Here is a 21,203-nt window from a genome sequence, read left to right as displayed (position 1 = left end):
AATGTCTTGTTTCTTTTTGCTGGAATCAATGCTACAAAAGTTGCCTTCTACTGTCTTAGTATATCTTTGAAAACAGATGTGTAAGAACTGAATGGTGATCGGTTGGAGCAATTGATGAGTAGATTTGGCGGATTCTACCTTGTTGTCGGTAGCACCACTTGTAACAATCTTGATGTTCATGGCTTTAAGCTAGTGATGATTTGCCTACTTTGTATTCCATGTATTTAAAAGTATTAACATAAAGTGATATTCAGAAATCTTTAAATTATTTTAAAATTATGTTAATTCAATAGAAAAGAATAAATTGAATTTTCAAAAATAAATTGAATCTCAAATAAATTGAACTTGAAATAGATATAATTGTATTCAAAGTTATGGCAAGCATAAGAATAATAAAAATTCAAATGTCTCAACAAATTATTAGCATAAGTATTTCTAAATTAATCAAGTTGACACAACTTAGAGAAATGATGTAAGCTTTTTTCTGGAAGATCTCAAACGTTGTCGAAATGCTTGTAGATGTGAAGTTTCTTCCAAACTGTCAAAATCTTAAGAGAATTAAATTGCCGGATGCCTAATATCAACCTGCATTTGAGCCGCCTTTTCAGGTTTTCAACTCAAATCCTTCCTTTGGTTACAAGATGCCCTTTGCGGGTTTTCACATTGACCCCCCCTTTTTCTTTTCTTTTTTTCTTTTTTCTCTCTTCTATATATTTTTTTCTTTTCTTTTTTCTTCTTTTTTCTTCAAACATAATATTTCTTGACAGAATCCGAATTTATTGGATTTCTCAGAATTTTTCCATCCATTTCTGCCAAGATCAATGCTCCTCCGGAAAAGGCCTTTTTCACAACGTATGGCCCTTCCCAATTAGGCATCCATTTCCCGCGGAAATCTTTATGTATAGGCAAGATCTTTTTTAGTACTAGATCACCCTCTTGGAATTCTCTTGGATGTACTTTCTTATCATGAGACTTCATCATCCGTTTTTGATACATCTGTCCATGGCAAATAGCTTTCAATCTTTTCTCCTCAATAAGGTTCAATTGATCAAATCTAGCTTGGATCCATTCAGATTCATCCAATTTTATTTCTCTCAATATTCGAAGCGATGGAATCTCAACTTCAATTGGTAAGACTGCTTCCATCCCATAGACTAAAGAAAAAGGCGTTGCCCCAGTAGATGTTCGAACAGTAGTTCGGTATGCGTATAGAGCAAAAGGTAACTTCTCGTGCCAATCTTTGTAAGTTTCAGTGGTCTTTGTAATGATTCTCTTGATGTTCTTGTTTGCTGCTTCAACTGCCCCATTCATCTTTGGACGATATGCCACTGAGTTTGCATGTTTGATCTTAAACTGTGCACAAAGTTCGGTCATCATTTTGTTGTTCAGGTTCAGAGCATTATCTGTAATGATCCTTTCTGGTAGACCATACCGGCAAACTATCTCTTTCTTTATAAATTTACAGACTGTGGACCTCTTAATATTGGCATATGAAGCAGCTTCAACCCATTTGGTAAAATAATCAATTGCCACAAGGATGAAACAATGTCCATTCGATGCTTTTGGTGTGATTGCCCCAATGACATCTATTCCCCACATAGAAAATGGCCAGGGTGCTGTCATTACATGTAGAGGAGATGGGGGTACATGAATCTTGTCTGCATATATCTGGCATTTATGACATTTCCTTGCATAATCAATGCAATCTGTGTACATAGTAGCCCAATAATATCCATATCTCATTATTTTTCTGGCCATGGAAAGACCATTTGCATGTGTTCCACATATTCCACTGTGTACTTCTTCCATGACATTTCGAGCTTCGCTGGTATTTAAACATCTCAATAGCATTTGATCACTGCTTCTTCTATACATAATCTCTCCATCAAGAAAATATCCAGCAGCCATTCTTCTCAAAGTTCTTTTATCAATTTCCGATGCATTTGGTGGATAACTTTGATTTTTGATATATTGCAGGATATCATGATACCATGGTTTACCATCTACCTCTTCTTCCAGACTATAACAATGTGCAGGAATTTCATAAACTTGCATTTTGATTGGCATCATATCAACTTTCTTAGTTGCCTGAAACATAGCAGCTAATGTAGCCAAAGCATCTGCCATTTGATTTTCTTCTCGAGGGAGATAATTGAAGGTAACTTTCTCAAATTCTTTCACTAATTCGAGGGTAAAATTTCGATATTCCAACAATTTGGGATCTTTTGTTTCCCATTCTCCTCGTAATTGATATACCACCAACGATGAATCTCCATATATCTTGAGAAATTTGATTTTTCTTTCTATAGCTGCTTTCAACCCCATGACACAAGCTTCATATTCCGCCATGTTATTGGTGCAAAAGAACTCCATTCTGCTTGTAAAGGGATAATAAATATTTTCTGGAGAAATTAACACTGCCCCAATTCCTCGTCCCAAAGCATTAGATGCTCCATCAAAATAAAGCTTCCAAGTTGCAAATTCATCATTTGTTCTGACTTCTTCATTCATGGATATGCATAACAGATCTTCATCAGGAAAATTGAAGTTCAAAGGCTGATAATCATTTGATACACGACTGGCCAAAAAATCAGCTATGACACTTCCTTTTATCGCTTTTTGGTTGACATATATAATATCAAACTCAGATAATAACATCTGCCATCTAGCCATTTTGCCTGTCAATGCTGGTGATTCCATTAAGAATTTCAAAGGATCAAGTTTTGATATCAACCAAGTGGTATGGTATAGCATATATTGTCTGAGTCTTCGAGTAGTCCACACCAAAGCACAACATAATTTTTGTATTGGTGGATATCGAACTTCACAATCAGTAAATTTCTTGCTCAGATAATAAATAGCTTTTTCTTTCCTTCCTGATTCATCATGCTGTCCTAGTACACATCCCATCGAATTTTCGAAGACCGTCAAGTAGAGAATTAATGGTCTATCAGGTATTGGTGATACTAAAATGGGGGCATTGGATAAATATTTCTTAATAATATCCAAAGTTTCTTGACATTCTTCATTCCAGACTTCAGGATTATTCTTTCGAAGTAATTTGAACACTGGATCACATTTGTCAGTTAACTGAGAAATGAACCGAGATATATAATTTAATCTTCCCAAAAAGCCTCGAACTTCTTTTTTTGTATTGGGTGATGGAAGATCTTGAATTGCTTTTACTTTATCTGGATCAATCTCGATTCCTTTTTTGCTGACCACAAATCCCAAGAGTTTTTCGGAAGTTACCCCAAAAGTGCATTTAGCGGGGTTAAACTTTAATTGATATCTCCTCAATCTCCGAAAAAGCTTTCTCAGATTTTGAATATGTTCTTCTTCCGTTCTGGATTTGGCAATCATGTCATCTACATATACTTCAATCTCTTTGTGCATCATGTCATGAAACAAAGTTACCATGGCTCTTTGATATGTTGCCCCTGCATTTTTCAATCCAAATGGCATCACTTTATAACAGAATGTGCCCCACATGGTTATAAATGTTGTTTTTTCCATGTCTTCAGGATTCATTTTTATCTGATTATATCCTGAAAAGCCATCCATAAATGAAAACCATGCGTGTCCTGCAGTATTGTCCACCAATGTGTCTATGTGGGGTAATGGAAAGCTATCTTTTGGACTAGCTTTGTTGAGATCTCTGTAATCCACACACATTCGAACTTTCCCATTTTTCTTTGGTACGGGAACAATGTTGGCTACCCATTCTGGGTATTTAGATGCCTGTAGGAAACCTGCATTGATCTGTTTCATCACTTCTTCCTTGATTTGCAACAACATTTCTGGCCTCATTCTTCTGAGCTTTTGTTGGACTGGTTTATATTCTGGATTGATTGGAAGCTTGTGTATTACTATATCTGTGCTCAAACCAGGCATATCTTGATAAGACCAGGCAAAGATATCTTTGAACTCTTGAAGGAGATTTATCAATTCTTGTTTTATCTGGATTGTCAGAGTGGTACCAATTTTCACCTCTTTTATTTCTTCATCTGTTCCCAAATTCACAGTCTCAACCTCTTCCTTGTGGGGTAGAATTTGTTTATCTTCTTTTTCTACCAATCTTAATAGTTCAGTAGGAACATCATACTCCAGTTCATCATCACAACCATTGATTTCTTCCAGACATATAGGATGCTCTAAATTTATCACTGGATTAAATTTAGGAATACACATGCTATTAACACGGTGACACCTGCAAATTTAAGTCGGAACATTTCCGAAAGAATATAGTAAATTTATGAAATGTAAAAAAGTAATAAAATGTAAATAATGATTGCCATCTGAAAATTTTAAAGAAAATTTCTTATATTTAACATAATTTCTTTTACAAGATAACAAGAAGTTTTCATATTTTTGAGCTAAACATAAAGATTAGTTCTGAATATTACTCTGCATTAATATTAAAAACTATAGGAAGATCTTCAGTGGTCCAATTGGTGAGTGTTTCTCCAGGAAGACATGGTCGAATCCTATCCAAGTATTTGCCAGTCTTGTTGTCATTCGTGATCATGTTGATAAATAATCCATTCATAGCTTCTTTAACTATGTCTTGATCTTTCGTCAACTTTTCTTCTTTAAAGGCTTCAACAAGCTGCTGTTCCACATTAATTGTTCCCCCTGATCTGAATGTGGTCTTCAACTGTGGGAAAGACATGTGTTTCCAAAGGATTTCTCCTCCTTTCAATTTTGCCTTTCTGTCTTCACATCTTCTTTCCATCTCTTTGTTCTTTTGCTGAAGATTGGGCTTAAACCCTAGCCCAAAACGGTCTTTTTTCATCTTTATACTTATAGGAACTGAAATCCCTTGAAGATTCTTTCCTAGACCTCTCCCAGCTTTAGCTCCGATGCCTAAAGTTTGTTGTACCGTCATCTTGGTGCAATCAGACAATCTGGGATATGGAACTTTGCTTCCTTCTGCAATAAAAGTTGCATTTACAAATTCAAGAGCTCGAAAAGAGCATTCAAGAGCATCATCATTGGTGTCGATATATGGAACATCGCTTGTCACAGACGCAATGATTTCTTCTTCAGCACTGACGCATATTAGTTGTCCATCAACAACAAATTTCAATTTCTGATGTAATGAAGAAGGAACGGCTCCTGCTGAATGAATCCATGGCCTCCCTAATAGACAATTATATGTGGGGTGGATGTCCATCACCACAAAGTCAATATTGTACACGACTGGGCCGATTAACAACGGTATTTCCATTTTCCCAAGCACTTCTTTTTTAGTACCATCAAATGCTCGTACCACATTCTGATAACTCTTCATGTGTGATTGATCCAGAGGCATTCTTTGAAGTGTAACTAGAGGCATCAAGTTGAGAGCAGATCCATTGTCAATCAATACTCCTGGCAACACATGACCATGACAATGTGTCGTGATGTTCAAAGCTTTTACTGACCCCATTCCGCCTTCCGGTATTTCATCGTCTGTGAATGTTATGTAATTGTCAGCGGCTATATGTCCCACAATTCTGTCAAGTTTATTGAGGGATATATCTTGGGGGATAAATGTTTGATTGAGGATTTTCATCAAAGCATTTCTATGTGCTTCTGAATTCATCAAGAGATCAAGAATAGAAATTCTCGCTTGTTGCTTGTGTAGTTGTTCAACCACACTATACTCACTATGTTTCAGGAATTTCAAAAATTCTTGAGCTTGTTTTTCTGTCACAGGCTCATTGAATGCTGGAAGGGATTCATCCTCAAATACCTTCTGAGGTATTGCCACAGCTTTTCCTTTTGCTTTCACTTGTTCTGAAGCATTGGATGTTTCGGGAGAGTAACATCTCCCACTTCTTGTAAAGAAACCGACCTCGCTCACTGCTTCAGACGTCGATGTAGTACTCAAACTCTGTATTTTCTCTTCTGTTTTATCTAGAGAATCAGATCCTCCTACCATTGAAACATTGGTAGTATAATTCCAAGGTACCCTGCGGGTATCTTTATATGGAAATGGCAGAGGAGTAGTGATAACTACTTTTGGCTTTATTGGTGCAGGAATCATCGTAGACGATTTCACATTAATGATCACAGGATCATTTGTTCTTTGACTGGGTTTAGAATCCTCTGATGAGCAAACCTCATTTTCTTTTTTCCCTGATTCTTCTTCAAAGAATTCTATTTCTCTATTGTTCATCAATTTTTGCACCAAATCCCTAAACTCAGGACATAGTTGAATTTTATGCCCTTTCTCCTGATGATACTCACAATAATTCTTGCCTTCATTCTGCTTTGGCTTGAATTGTTGTGGAATTATACCAGTTAAAGAAAATTGTTGGAATATCCAAACAAACGGAGATTTAATTTCAGAAATATCAGTCTTTGCTTTCTTTCTGTTCTCTTCCTGAATTGCATTCACGTTTTTATCTCCATGATTTGGCAATGGATGACTTGATGCGGATGGTGTATTGAATTCCAACTTCCCAGTGTTGATCAAATTTTGAACCACCCTTTTGAATGCTAGACAGTTTTCAATAGAATGTCCTGTAATTCCTTCATGGTAAACACAGTGTGCCTTTGTATCATACCAAGGAGGGAATGGTGGTTGCATGGGAACCAAAGGGTAGGGCCGTATAACATCTGCTTTTAACAACGAATCATAGATCTCTGCATATGGTACTGGTAAAGGTGTAAAAGACAACCTTTCGTTTTCTTTTCGAGATCCTCTGGATTCTGCTCGATTCGTGTTTGTTTCCTCTTTCTTAACCCTTGGCTGGGTTATTGTAACACTTTTCGATGAATCCTTGCTGTAAGAATTTGCATTGTTGATTTCATTCTCCTTTTTCCGATACGTAGGTCTTTTGGAACTAGACCCATCATTTGATTTAATCTTGCCACTTTTCAAGACATTTTCAATTAATTCTCCAGAAATGACCAAATCTGCAAAATTTCTGGTTGCATTCCCCATTAGATGGTTTAAATAAGGAGCCTTCAATGTATGGACAAACATTACTGTGGCCTCTTTTTCTGACAAAGGTGGTTGAACTTGGGCTGCAGTGTCACGCCATCTTTGGGCATACTGTCTGAATGTTTCATTATTCTTTTTCTCCAAGTTTTGGAGAGTCCATCTATCAGGGACCATGTCTGTCACATGGCGGTACTGCTCTAAAAATGCTTTAGCCAAATCTTTCCAGGATCTAATGTTGGCTTTGGTCAATTGAGTATACCATTTTAAAGCCAGTCCTGTCAAACTATCCTGGAAGCAGTGAATTAACAATTTTTCATCCTTCACATATCCTGCCATTCTGCGACAAAACATTGTAATGTGGGATGAAGGGCATGTAGTACCGTCATATTTATCAAATTCGGGAGCTTTGAACTTGATGGGGAGGATTAGGTCTGGAACCAAACTTAACTCACTAACTTCAAACCCATAGAATGATTCAGTTATTTCCACAGATTTCATTCGTTCTTCTAAGCTCTTGATCTGTCTGGTCAGCTCTTCATTTACTTTTTGTTTCTCATTCAGCTCATTCAAATCCGGGATCAAGTGATCAGTATTAAGATCCCCTATTTTCACATCTGATATAAGCGGATTTTTGCTTGAAGATGCAGGATTCACTTGTTGATCTTCAAATGGTTTGGCTTCTTGTAATGCAGATGTACGAGCATTGATTTGTATTGGTTCTGGTGGAAAGTCTAGAGGATACATAGGTTCTTGATCAAAAGATATAGGATTTTCATGCATTTTTCCACTGATAGCCTGCCTTTTAAACATGTCCTCTATCTTCTTCATCATACTGTCTTGTGAATTTGCAATACTGGCTTCAATTTTTTCCAGCTTCATTCTCATTTCTTCTTGTTCTTTATGATGTTGTTCCTCAATACGCTGTATTTTATCATCCATAATTCTCCTAGTAGCTTGTCTAGTACCGTAGTGATGTAGTATTTCTCTTTTGGCCAGAGTAACTGCGATTGAAAAATCTTTTAATATTATTTTTTTAAATTTTAATTAATGAATTTTATCTTAATAAATAAAATAATTCATAGCGAAAATTATAAAATGAATGATGAATGTATGCAAAATGCATGTATGTAAAAAACATTGATCCCAAAAAGTTAACTGTCATAGAACAACTTTCATCGGCATACAAAAGTTTCTTTATAATAGTTCATAACTACAGATAAGGCATAGCTTTCCTATTAAGCTCTATAACTTCTTTCATTAACCATGAAACCTTCTTTCCATACTTAGAAACTGGATCAACTTGATGCTCAATTATTTTGGCTTCAACAGCTAGTTCCCCAACATATCTGGCAACTTCGCTCATTTGAACCATGGCCTCGAACACCATATTACTTCTTTCTTCACTTCTTTCGACATAGAACTCGGTTGACTTTTGCCATTGCTCATTCGTTCCTTCAAGAGTTTGCTCTAACTCAGTGATTCTGACTTGGCAATTGTGCAGAATTTTTTCAAGATCTCTAATGCGTCTTCGCAGTGAAGCATTTTCCTCATTACTTTCTTTGAGATCATTAGGTCCTAGACGAACCTTTTCTTGAAACAATGATTCCTCAAGTTGCAAAATGTAAGCATTAAACTCTGAGTTTTTGTTTCTAGACTGATCCAGATCCTCTTCAAGTTTTGTTCGTGTTTCTTGCGTTCTTTGATTAAGCTTCTGGATTTGAACATCTTTGTTTCTGCATCTTTGCATCCAATTGCTAGCCACCTCCTGCTCTACCTCAAGTCTGGTGTTGAAATTTTTCCTTTCCAGCTCCCATTTTTCCTTTTCAATATTGGATTCTTCCATCTTTTGGCCTCTGACTTCAAGTTCAGCAATCAACTGGTTCATTTCAGATTCAAATCCCTTGAACATGCTATTTTTCTCGCCTTCAAATTTAACAAAGATGTCATTCTTCATCTCTTCTAAATCTTTGGCTCGATCCCTTTCTCTTTGCATTTCATTCATGATCTCGCGGTGTTCAGCCTTGTATTTTATAATTCGCTCTCTTCTGTCAACCTCGAAATCTTCCATTTTTTGCTTTCCTTTTTCCAGGCTTTTGAGTAGACGGCTATTCTTTCCTTTCAGATCTTCAACTCGTCTTTTCTCAATGTTCAATTCTCTGGTCATCTGTACCGTCGATTGGCTGGGTCCTGATGCTTTTCGGGATTTGTATAACTCCTGGTAATTTTTCTGTAAGGCTCTGTACTCATCCTCACCTTTTTCTTTATCTTTTCTCAATATTGCACATTGTGATGAATGAAAGTCAATGTCAACCCCCAACATAGCTTTATCTTGTCTCATTTGCTCTAATTCTTTCGACCAGCCATCTCTTTCTGCTTCAAACTCAGCTCTCAAGATTTCAATCTCTGATGGAACCACCTTAATGCGATCTTCCATAGAAATATCCTCATTTTGATCTGGTAGAGGAATATTTTCGTTTTTTCTGATAGATCTCCATTCTTCATAATCAGGAGTTAGCATTTCCTTTGCTGCTTTAGCTCGAATACAAAAAGTTGTTTTCCAAGCTGTAACGGCTTCCATGATGTTTCTTTTATAATTTTTGCTGTGGAATGCGAACTCAGATGACTGTAATCCAACAGTGACAGGTACAAATTGACGACCTTCATATTGTCTTATAACCAGAAGTGGAGCATATCCAATTCCTCCCCATAATCCGAGCAGCATTATCCAATTGTAATCACCACATTTGTAAAAGAACTCCCTTTGTATTTGCCACGGGGCTCGCCAAACAACGTCATTGCTTTGCAGATTTCGAAAGGCATTAATCCACATATCTTTCTTAATTTCTTTCGGCCATTCCTGCTCCAAAAATTCCTTTAATGGTGAATAATCCGTATTAAAGCGTCGGTATGAAACCTTTTCTGTTCTCCAGAAATGACTACGGATCCAAACATATAACAACTGAGTACACCCTGAGAATCGTCCACCTCCTAACCTTCTGCAAGCATTTAACGATCTGAAGGTCTCTGCTAGGATGGCAGAAACAGGATTAATCTTCTTCGGTAGCTGTTCAAACAAGTCTACCACTGCAGCTTCAACATATCCCAATACTTTTGGGAAGATGACCATACCATATATACCCAGAGCAAATAGATCGAATCGTACTTTAATATCTGGATGGCTTTGAATAAGTTCTCTGATGTTGGTCCAAGCTATGCCTTCGCTTTCGCCTTTTTGTTTTGTACGGGATGCTACCCATTCTTCTCGTACCCCGGCAATCTTTGCTAATTTAACTCGAAAGGGTTGAGTTTTAATTGACTTTGAATATATTCGATTCACCAAAGCACCTTCAAGATGTAACAAAGTTGTATATTCTTCAATAGTAGGGACCAAGTCCTCCTTATTGAAAGTGAAGCAATTGTACCCTGGATTCCAGAATTGAACTAGGGCTCTGAGTAATTCATCATCAACTTCAACATAGAGCAAATATGGGATGTCTCCGTAAGTCTGATAAAACTGCAATTTTTTGTTTGAATCCCAACTTTCCCAAATGCTTCGCAAATCTTGCATATCATTTCTTTTTAGTGAAACTGAAGCATAACTGGCCAAGTCAGATACATAATCATCCTGCAGACTGTCTCCTTCTTGTCTTTGTAAATCCTCAGCCCACTGTCTTACTTCTGAGTTTAGAATTACTTGACTTGAACACTTTTTATCCATATATGAAGGCTTTCCAATGAGACAATTAACACAAGGATCAATGTCTTTTATCCTGTATGATGCAATGCAAACAGAAAAATAATGAACACACAAAAAGAAAATAAATTAGTTTACATAATAAAGAAAATTTAATAAATAACATTTACATAAATATTCTTTATTTAAACATGTTTTTCTGAATTTAAATAATTTAAATAAACATGTAATTTAATCAATAAATAAATTAACAGGAAAATCAGAATTCATTTCTCCTGTGTGTACACCTATTTTGGACAAAATTTCGGCATGACTTCTGATCGGAAGAGTTTCTAAGGTGTTTTATATGCAGGGTTTCAGATCTAGGAGTAAAGGTACTCGAATTGTCCATGTTAGTGCCCCCTTAGGCTGCTAACCCTCAATCCTAGTCCATCACAGACTAAAGTGGATCGAGTTCAATTTGAGGGGATACATTTCTCTATGCCTGACACGGAGAATAAATTCTCACGAAGACATAGAGCATATGAACCCCGAAAGTTACTTGCTAGGTCTGACACGGAGAATAAATTCTCACGAAGACGTCGCTTTCACTCCCACTTAAAAAGGGACAACTCAATTATAGAGCTTTATGTAATGCAATGCAAGTGTTGTGTGTGAGGAGAAATGTTCAAACCTTTGACAGAAAAATAAATGAAATAAAATACTTGCAAATAAAACATATAAATATTATAAAAATAATAAATAAATAAAAAATTTGAAAAGAAAGAATTAAAAATTAAATATATAAATTTTTAATTTTTAATTAATAGAGACAATTTATAATTGATTTTTAAAAGTTTGACCTGTCCCCAGCAGAGTCGCCAAGCTGTCGTAACCGGTTTTCGTCCGGGCACGAAAAATTAAAATTTGGCGGGTAAATTAATGTTAATAAATAATTTTGAAAATAATTTGTGAGTCGCCATCGGCCTTTTGGATCAGGTAGGTCGAATACCTAAAAATTATCTTTTAAAAGAGTTTTTAAGAAAACCATATTTAAAAGATGAACTGATCTGCGTTTTATAACCAAAAATTCGTTCTTTTTAATAATAAAAAGGGATTCGTGGTCGGTTACGTTTAGGGAAGGATTAGCACCCCTACAACGCCCAAAATTGGTACTTTTTAATTATAAATTGTCTCTATTATTAAAATTTAAAAATTCAAAAATATATTTAATTTATAATCCTATTATTTCAAAATTATATAAAAAATATTTATTTATTTAAAAATATCCGAAAAGAACTTCTAGGTGCCTTAAGACAGCTCTTTTCTTTGATATTGATAAATATTAATTTAAATAATATTGTTTACTTTTTAATTTTAAAATATCAGAATAGGACATCCAGTTGTATTAAGACTGTCCTTTTCTTCGATATTAAAAATAAATATTTAAAAAATTACTATTGATTATATGTATATTTATGAATATATAAAAATATTTAACAATATAATAAAATAAAAATATCACTAAAACAATATATTTTAAGCAGTAAAATAAAAACATATAAAATAAATAACTAAATTCTAATAAAAATAAAACTAAATCTAATTCCTAATTAATTGAAATTATAGGGATTAAATATTTTATTTTCTAATTTAATAATTTAGTGACCAAAATAAAATTATCTAAAATTCAAATTTTATAATAAAATTAATTAAAAATATGAACTAGGGATAAAAAATTTATTTATTAAAATTAAGGGATTAAATCTGTCATTTATCCTAAATATATTATTTTAATAAAAAGGACTAAAATAAATAAAATTAAAATTCAAAGACTGAATTAAAATTATTATAAATTCAGTTTAGTGACCAAAATGTAAAATTTACAAATACGAAGGACTGCGGACGGGGTTTAACTATTTCATAATTACGCGCATAGTCCTTCCCGAAACGACGTCGTTCGGGAAGGACTATAAGAGTCCAAACCGGCTGGCCCGAAGGGCCAGCCATTTCATTTTTCTTTTTTTTCTTCTTTCTTAAACCGAGAGAGAGAGAGAGAGCCAGAATTCTCTCTGGCCTCTCTCTAGATTCCCTCACCGGAGGGAATCCGGCAGCCGTCTGCCGCCGCGAGTTCTGCCGCCGACCACTGCCTCCGGTGGTCGGAAATTCCCCAAATTCACCTAAAACATAGATCTAGACACCCTAAGACCGAATCCAACTTTTGTTTTCCCAAAAAGACTCCAAATCGGAGTAAATCTATGAAAATACCTTCGGTATTTTCGGTTCTCCGGCGATGTTTAATGCTTCCGGTGGTGGTCAAGGCTTTCTTGGTAAGCTTCTCTCCTCTCTTTTTCCTTCTATTTTTGCTCTGTTGTTGTGGACTGGGATCGTTGGTAGTTGTTGTTGTTGTTTTTTTTTCTTTCTCTGTTTTTTTTTCTTTCTCTCTAGTTCTGTCTCGGTTTTTGTCTCTCTGGTTTCTGTCCTTTTTTTTTCGCAGATGGGTGGTGGCTTTTATAGCCACCACCGTTGTAGCCGTCGGACCGGTCCGAAGAGGGAGTCTCGGTGAGTCACCGGACTACCAGTGGTGACTCACCGAGTAGCCATGGCGTGGACGGCTGCTATTTTCTCTTCTGGAGTCTTCGGTTGGAACGTGGCAGCGGCGGAGGCGGCGAGAAAGTGTCGGCAGCCGCGTGGCCCTAGGGTATTAAACCCTAGGGTTTCCCTCTGGCACCATCTGGACCGTTGGATCTTGCCAGATCCAACGGCTGTGAGCTGAGGCGGCTGGTCAAATTAGGGTTAGGAAACCCTAACTGGAAACCTAAATATTTAGGGTTTCTGGTTGGTTCTGGACCGGTTCTGGTTGGTTTGTAACTGGGCCGGTCCAGTTGTAATTGGGCCTGTAAATATTATTTTTTATTATTTATTATTATTTTTTAATAATATTTATATATGTATTTAATATATTTAATAATAATAATAATAATGATAATAATAATAATGATGATAATAATAATAATAATAATAATAATAATAATAATAATAATAATAATAATAATAATATGGGTAAAAAATTAGTATCTTCAGCTGCCCCTCTTTGCTCATTCTTGTGTTAACAAGAATAGGGCAAAGATGAAAAGATAATAAATTTTTTTATCCATTTGGCTTCACTTGATCATAATGGAGATATTGAATAAATTCCTCTCTCTCTATAGATGAGTTCTTCTCATTATGAACTTCCTGCTGGGGATGATGCTGACTTCCTTTCTGTGATAGAGTCATTCGAAAGATTGAATAAGCTCTTGATGAGTTCTTCTCATTATGAACTTCCTGCTGGGGATGATGATCCATCAAATGATGAATTCAAGCAAAAGATTGAACAAGTTCTTCTCATTATGAACTTCTTCTTCCTTCTTCAGATGACGATTTTTTCTCATTATGAACTCTACCTGGCAATGTTGATCCATCAAATGATGAATTTAAGCAAAAGGTTGAACAAATTCTTCTCATTATGAATTTCTTCTTCCTTCTTCAGATGACGAGTTTTTCTCATTATGAACTCTACCTCTGGCAACAATAATCCATCAAGTGATGAATTCAAACAAAAAGGTTGAACAAATTCTTCTCATTATGAACTTCTTCTTCCTTCTTCAGATGAGTTCTTCTCATTATGAACTTTCTCTGGAAAGGCTGATCCATAAAATGATGGATTCAAGTAAAAGGTTGAACAAATTCTTCTCATTATGAACTTCTTCTTCCTTCTTCAGATGAGTTCTTCTCATTATGAACTTTCTCTGGAAAGGCTGATCCATCAAATGATGGATTCAAGTAAAAGGTTGAACAAATTCTTCTCATTATGAACTTCTTCTTCCTTCTTCAGATGAGTTCTTCTCATTATGAACTTTCTCTGGAAAGGCTGATCTATCAAATGATGGATTCAAGTAAAAGGTTGAACAAATTCTTCTCATTATGAACTTCTTCTTCCTTCTTCAGATGAGTTCTTCTCATTATGAACTTTCTCTGGAAAGGCTGATCCATCAAATGATGGATTCGAATCTTTGCTAAAATCTTTGAAATTCCTGTTAAAAATTTAACAAGAATAAAATGAATGAAAATGCACCTATTTTTGTAAACACCTAACATATGATGCATGAATGTTAAGTTATTTGATTTCAGATTGGTGAACTGAATATTTCTTCAGTTATAGAAACCCAATAAATCTTTCTTCTTCAAATAAGAGAATCTATCCTCTTTGACAATTGTAGAGGTAGATATAATGTCACAAAACCTCTTGAGAATAAAACTCAATGGTATAGGCTGTTGAAAAGCTTGCCTTCATGTGACATGTTGATTCTGATAACAACTTATCTGATTATGAAATGACCTTTCAAGATGATTTCACAGATATCGATAGTTCTTCTAATACAGAGAAATCTTGAATTCTGATTCTGATGAGGAGAATAAACTGTTATACTTGACGAAAATGGGATTCTCAGATGCTGAAACTTCAAATAGCCATGGGTTATGATTTTTGGGAAAGGAATAAGCAAAAGAAGCTTGAAAAGAAACTTCTTAATGAAGACGATCATGCAGTTTATCTTTTAATTCCAATGATTGGTTCTGTAATTTTTACTAAACCAGATCAGATAACTCAAAGAACACTTCCAGAAGATGCTATTGGCAAATTCATCTTCTAAATTCAATGATTGGTTCTGCCAAACCAGATCAGATAACTCAAAGAACACTTCCAGAAGATGCTATTGGCAAATTCATCTTCTAAATTCAATGATTGGTTCTGCCAAACCAGATCAGATAACTCAAAGAACGCTTCCAGAAGATGTTATTGAGCAAATTCATCTTTCAAATTCAATGATTGGTTCTGCCAAATCAGATCAGATAACTCAAAGAATACTTCCAGAAGATGCTATTGGCAAATTCATCTTCTAAATTCAATGATTGGTTTTGCCAAACCAGATCAGATAACTCAAAGAACGCTTCCAAAAGATGCTATTGAGCACATTCATCTTTCAGTTAATGATTGGTTCCGTTAAACCAGATCAGATAACTCAAAGAACGCTTCCAGAAGATGCTATTGAGCAAATTCATTTTTCAGATTCAATGATTGGACTAAGATAAAACAACACTTATTTGATGTAGAGCCAGAATTTGTAGATTCGAAGTATTTCCATGCTACTATACTGAAAAGGGCTATATTCATAATTCTGCCAATTAAGAATAGGTTTTCTCTTATTCTGCTTCCTCCATGTGCTGATGCTTTTCCATTGACAAAGAAATGATGGCTTTCATGGGATCCAAGAACAAAGTTGAACTGTTTATAAACATGTACAGGAAGTGCCAAATTGACAGAAAGGATCCGTAAGGCTTTTGAAGCTTATGACAATGAACCACCTTCGAGTGTCCAGAAGTATGTTCTTGATGAGTGCTGAAAATGGAATCTAGTATGGGTTGGAAGGAATTAAGTTACTCTACTTAAACCTGATGAGGTGGAAATGCTTCTAGGTTTCCTTAAAAACCATATACAAGGATCTGTATAGAGACATGTTTCCTAGTGATATCAATGTCTTGTTTCTTTTTGCTGGAATCAATGCTACAAAAGTTGCCTTCTACTGTCTTAGTATATCTTTGAAAACAGATGTGTAAGAACTGAATGGTGATCGGTTGGAGCAATTGATGAGTAGATTTGGCGGATTCTACCTTGTTGTCGGTAGCACCACTTGTAACAATCTTGATGTTCATGGCTTTAAGCTAGTGATGATTTGCCTACTTTGTATTCCATGTATTTAAAAGTATTAACATAAAGTGATATTCAGAAATCTTTAAATTATTTTAAAATTATGTTAATTCAATAGAAAAGAATAAATTGAATTTTCAAAAATAAATTGAATCTCAAATAAATTGAACTTGAAATAGATATAATTGTATTCAAAGTTATGGCAAGCATAAGAATAATAAAAATTCAAATGTCTCAACAAATTATTAGCATAAGTATTTCTAAATTAATCAAGTTGACACAACTTAGAGAAATGATGTAAGCTTTTGTCTGGAAGATCTCAAACGTTGTCAAAATGCTTGTAGATGTGAAGTTTCTTCCAAACTGTCAAAATCTTAAGAGAATTAAATTGCCGGATGCCTAATATCAACCTGCATTTGAGCCGCCTTTTCAGGTTTTCAACTCAAATCCTTCCTTTGGTTACAAGATGCCCTTTGCGGGTTTTCACATTGACCCCCCTTTTTCTTTTTTTTTTTCTTTTTTCTCTCTTCTATATATTTTTTCTTTTCTTTTTCTTTTTTTCTTCAAACATAATATTTCTTGACAGAATCCGAATTTATTGGATTTCTCAGAATTTTTCCATCCATTTCTGCCAAGATCAATGCTCCTCCGGAAAAGGCCTTTTTCACAACGTATGGCCCTTCCCAATTAGGCATCCATTTCCCGCGGAAATCTTTATGTATAGGCAAGATCTTTTTTAGTACTAGATCACCCTCTTGGAATTCTCTTGGATGTACTTTCTTATCATGAGACTTCATCATCCGTTTTTGATACATCTGTCCATGGCAAATAGCTTTCAATCTTTTCTCCTCAATAAGGTTCAATTGATCAAATCTAGCTTGGATCCATTCAGATTCATCCAATTTTATTTCTCTCAATATTCGAAGCGATGGAATCTCAACTTCAATTGGTAAGACTGCTTCCATCCCATAGACTAAAGAAAAAGGCGTTGCCCCAGTAGATGTTCGAACAGTAGTTCGGTATGCGTATAGAGCAAAAGGTAACTTCTCGTGCCAATCTTTGTAAGTTTCAGTGGTCTTTGTAATGATTCTCTTGATGTTCTTGTTTGCTGCTTCAACTGCCCCATTCATCTTTGGACGATATGCCACTGAGTTTGCATGTTTGATCTTAAACTGTGCACAAAGTTCGGTCATCATTTTGTTGTTCAGGTTCAGAGCATTATCTGTAATGATCCTTTCTGGTAGACCATACCGGCAAACTATCTCTTTCTTTATAAATTTACAGACTGTGGACCTCTTAATATTGGCATATGAAGCAGCTTCAACCCATTTGGTAAAATAATCAATTGCCACAAGGATGAAACAATGTCCATTCGATGCTTTTGGTGTGATTGCCCCAATGACATCTATTCCCCACATAGAAAATGGCCAGGGTGCTGTCATTACATGTAGAGGAGATGGGGGTACATGAATCTTGTCTGCATATATCTGGCATTTATGACATTTCCTTGCATAATCAATGCAATCTGTGTACATAGTAGCCCAATAATATCCATATCTCATTATTTTTCTGGCCATGGAAAGACCATTTGCATGTGTTCCACATATTCCACTGTGTACTTCTTCCATGACATTTCGAGCTTCGCTGGTATTTAAACATCTCAATAGCATTTGATCACTGCTTCTTCTATACATAATCTCTCCATCAAGAAAATATCCAGCAGCCATTCTTCTCAAAGTTCTTTTATCAATTTCCGATGCATTTGGTGGATAACTTTGATTTTTGATATATTGCAGGATATCATGATACCATGGTTTACCATCTACCTCTTCTTCCAGACTATAACAATGTGCAGGAATTTCATAAACTTGCATTTTGATTGGCATCATATCAACTTTCTTAGTTGCCTGAAACATAGCAGCTAATGTAGCCAAAGCATCTGCCATTTGATTTTCTTCTCGAGGGAGATAATTGAAGGTAACTTTCTCAAATTCTTTCACTAATTCGAGGGTAAAATTTCGATATTCCAACAATTTGGGATCTTTTGTTTCCCATTCTCCTCGTAATTGATATACCACCAACAATGAATCTCCATATATCTTGAGAAATTTGATTTTTCTTTCTATAGCTGCTTTCAACCCCATGACACAAGCTTCATATTCCGCCATGTTATTGGTGCAAAAGAACTCCAGTCTGCTTGTAAAGGGATAATAAATATTTTCTGGAGAAATTAACACTGCCCCAATTGTTATTGGGCCTGTAAATATTATTTTTTATTATTTATTATTATTTTTTATAATAATATTTATATATGTATTTAATATATTTAATAATAATAATAATAATGATAATAATAATGATGATAATAATAATAATAATAATAATAATAATGATATGGGTAAAAAATTAGTATCTTCACATTGATATTCTCAACCAATCTGTAGCAGTGAAGGACAGAAAACTGTGTCCAATCCGGTGCATTGCAAACCTTTGATGGAGCTGCAAATAATTCTCGAGAAGCATCAGGTATAGGAAACGATTTAAGCTCCCTGCAATTTGACAATCCAAGATATTGAAGCCTGGAATGTCCACTACCAATCACAGGTATGCTGATGAAACTGTTGCCGCCAAGGTCAAGTTTTTCCAGAGAGGATAAACAAGAAATATCACTAGGAATATCTCCATCATGTAAATTGCAGTTCCTTAGTTTCAGCTCTCTTAATGATCTCAAACCTGACAATAAATGTAACATCAGAGGCACAGACTCTATCCTTTGGAATACCTGGAAAAGAGAAGTTAGATTTGGTCCTAACTTAGAAGATGGTCCCTTGAGCCTATTCAAAGACAAAACTTTAAGATTTTTAAGTTGAAAAATGAAGGATGGTGGTTTTGCTATGGCTGTTTCACTTAAGTCGAGCTCTTCCAACAACTCTACTTGCTGCAAATTCTCTGGCAAATTTTCAACTTTATAACAGCCCGAAAGATCGAGAGATTTTAGACATTTACACCCACCTATGCTCCTTGGGAGACTAATAAGGTTTCTACAATCTTTTAAGATTAATGTTTCAAGAGATTCTATTCCAATTTTGGTTGGAAGATTCCTAAGACTTGTGCAGCTTCTTAAATTCAGAAGTTTAAGCCTCGAAAGAACTCCGACTGATGGATGAACATCTACTATTCTTGAACAACCTTCCAATATCAAAATTTCCAGATTTGGGGCTGTTGTAAAGTCTGGTGTCTTGATCAGGTTTTCGGACCCTTTGAGGTTGAGCACTTTCAACTTATACAGGGGCTGCTGAAAATAATAATAAATTAGAGAAGATTTAGTTAATATTCCTAAAATAAGTTAAAAAACAATGATCATATGAATTAGTTCTTACTATGTTTCCCCTCCATAGTTGTTCAATGCGACTGTATGGTAGCAGAAGTGCAACCAGGTTGTCTGGTTGGAAGCTTGGAGGTAAGAACCTTAAAGGATATCCCATCCAATCTAAGAGCCGTAACTCATTAGGAAGATATTTGAGTTCATCACAATTTGAGAGGCAACTGACTTTGAGCAATCTCAATTTTTTCATCTTCGAGATAGCATTAACATTCAAATTGAGCATCTTGTTGGATATCCTGATAACCAAGGGTAAAACAACGAAAACTCAGTTCAAATTTGAAAATATCCCAAAGCATTCCATACCTAAAAGCAAGGCTGCTCCAACACTTAATTTATCTATGCTCCGTCAAGCACTCGTATCCCACACATCCGAATAGAAACACAGAGATGATTCTTCAAGGATTTTCAAAATAAATTAGAAAAATTAAAAATACAATGAGTAAAATAAGAAAGAGAATATAACTCAACGAGGAACGGTGTAATTTGAGTACAGTGATATAATAAAACTTTAAGGGTCACTTTTGACCAAATATGAAATTTACACATGGATGCATGTTTATGTATGTTTTGCTACCTTTTATTGTCAATGATCATGCCTTCAATCGCTTCCGTAGCCTAAAAACATTCAAAAGTAAGATATAAGAAACACAAAATAAAATGAGGCAATTTCTGTGATAAAACTTGTGAAAAAATACATTGTGTGTATCATTTATGTATTTAACATTAATATAATATGCAATTTCCCTGGAATGACTCACAGTGTTCTTCGTTAGCACATGATATACATCATTTTCCTCCCACAAACTACAACGTTTTCCAGGCTCCTCGATAGATTTTTCCCGAATAATTCTTCTTCCCATTTCTTGTAGTAAGTTGTGCATCCACAATTTGTTGTTTTCGTCAACTGTTAGTAGAGACTTCTTAATGAGAACATCGATTCCAATATCCGGGAAAAACTCACAGCCATCCAATACTTTCATTACAAAATCTTTCTCGTCCCCATTGAAGAAGCATGCTATATCTAGAAATATGTTCTTCTCCATTTCTTCCAATCCATCAAAGCTAATTCGAAGTCTGTCAATAATCTCTTTGTTAGAATCCTTTTCAAGTCTTTGGATTGCACTTCTCCATTGAGCTACATCTCTACCGCACAAAAAAGAACCCAAGACTTCAAGAGCTAAGGGGAGACCACTGGCATATTTTGCAACATGTTCAGAAAGCTCAATGAAAACATCATTTGGTGCTGTCTCACTATCAAAAGCTTTCAAACTGAGAAGTTGAAGTGCCTCGCTGTCATTCAATGTTGAAGGCTTATACACATCATCAACTCGGTAAGATTGGAGCAAGTGTTCATCTCTTGTTGTTATAATGATTCTACTCCCTAAACCGAACCAATCATGCCTTCCGATCAAGCATTTCAAGTGCTGTAAATTATCCACATCATCGACCACAACAAGGACCT

The 21,203-nt window shown here is 35.4% G+C and overlaps 1 protein-coding gene across 1 annotated transcript in view; it reads right to left on the bottom strand.

The window, feature by feature from the left end:
- The window catches only part of LOC120202849 (disease resistance protein RUN1-like), a 62,605-nt gene that overhangs the window by 13,531 nt on the left and 27,871 nt on the right, over positions 1-21,203 (bottom strand). The window contains exon 3 of the mRNA XM_039203208.1: positions 19,740-19,891. Within this exon, the coding sequence (XP_039059139.1) occupies positions 19,740-19,891 (152 nt within the window). The remainder of the gene's footprint in view (positions 1-19,739; positions 19,892-21,203) is intronic.

The sequence above is a fragment of the Hibiscus syriacus genome, unplaced genomic scaffold (assembly GCF_006381635.1).
Source record: "Hibiscus syriacus cultivar Baekdansim isolate YM2019G1 unplaced genomic scaffold, ASM638163v2 tig00009009_pilon, whole genome shotgun sequence".
NCBI classification, from domain to species: domain Eukaryota; kingdom Viridiplantae; phylum Streptophyta; class Magnoliopsida; order Malvales; family Malvaceae; genus Hibiscus; species Hibiscus syriacus.
This window is presented reverse-complemented; position numbering and strand designations above follow the sequence as displayed.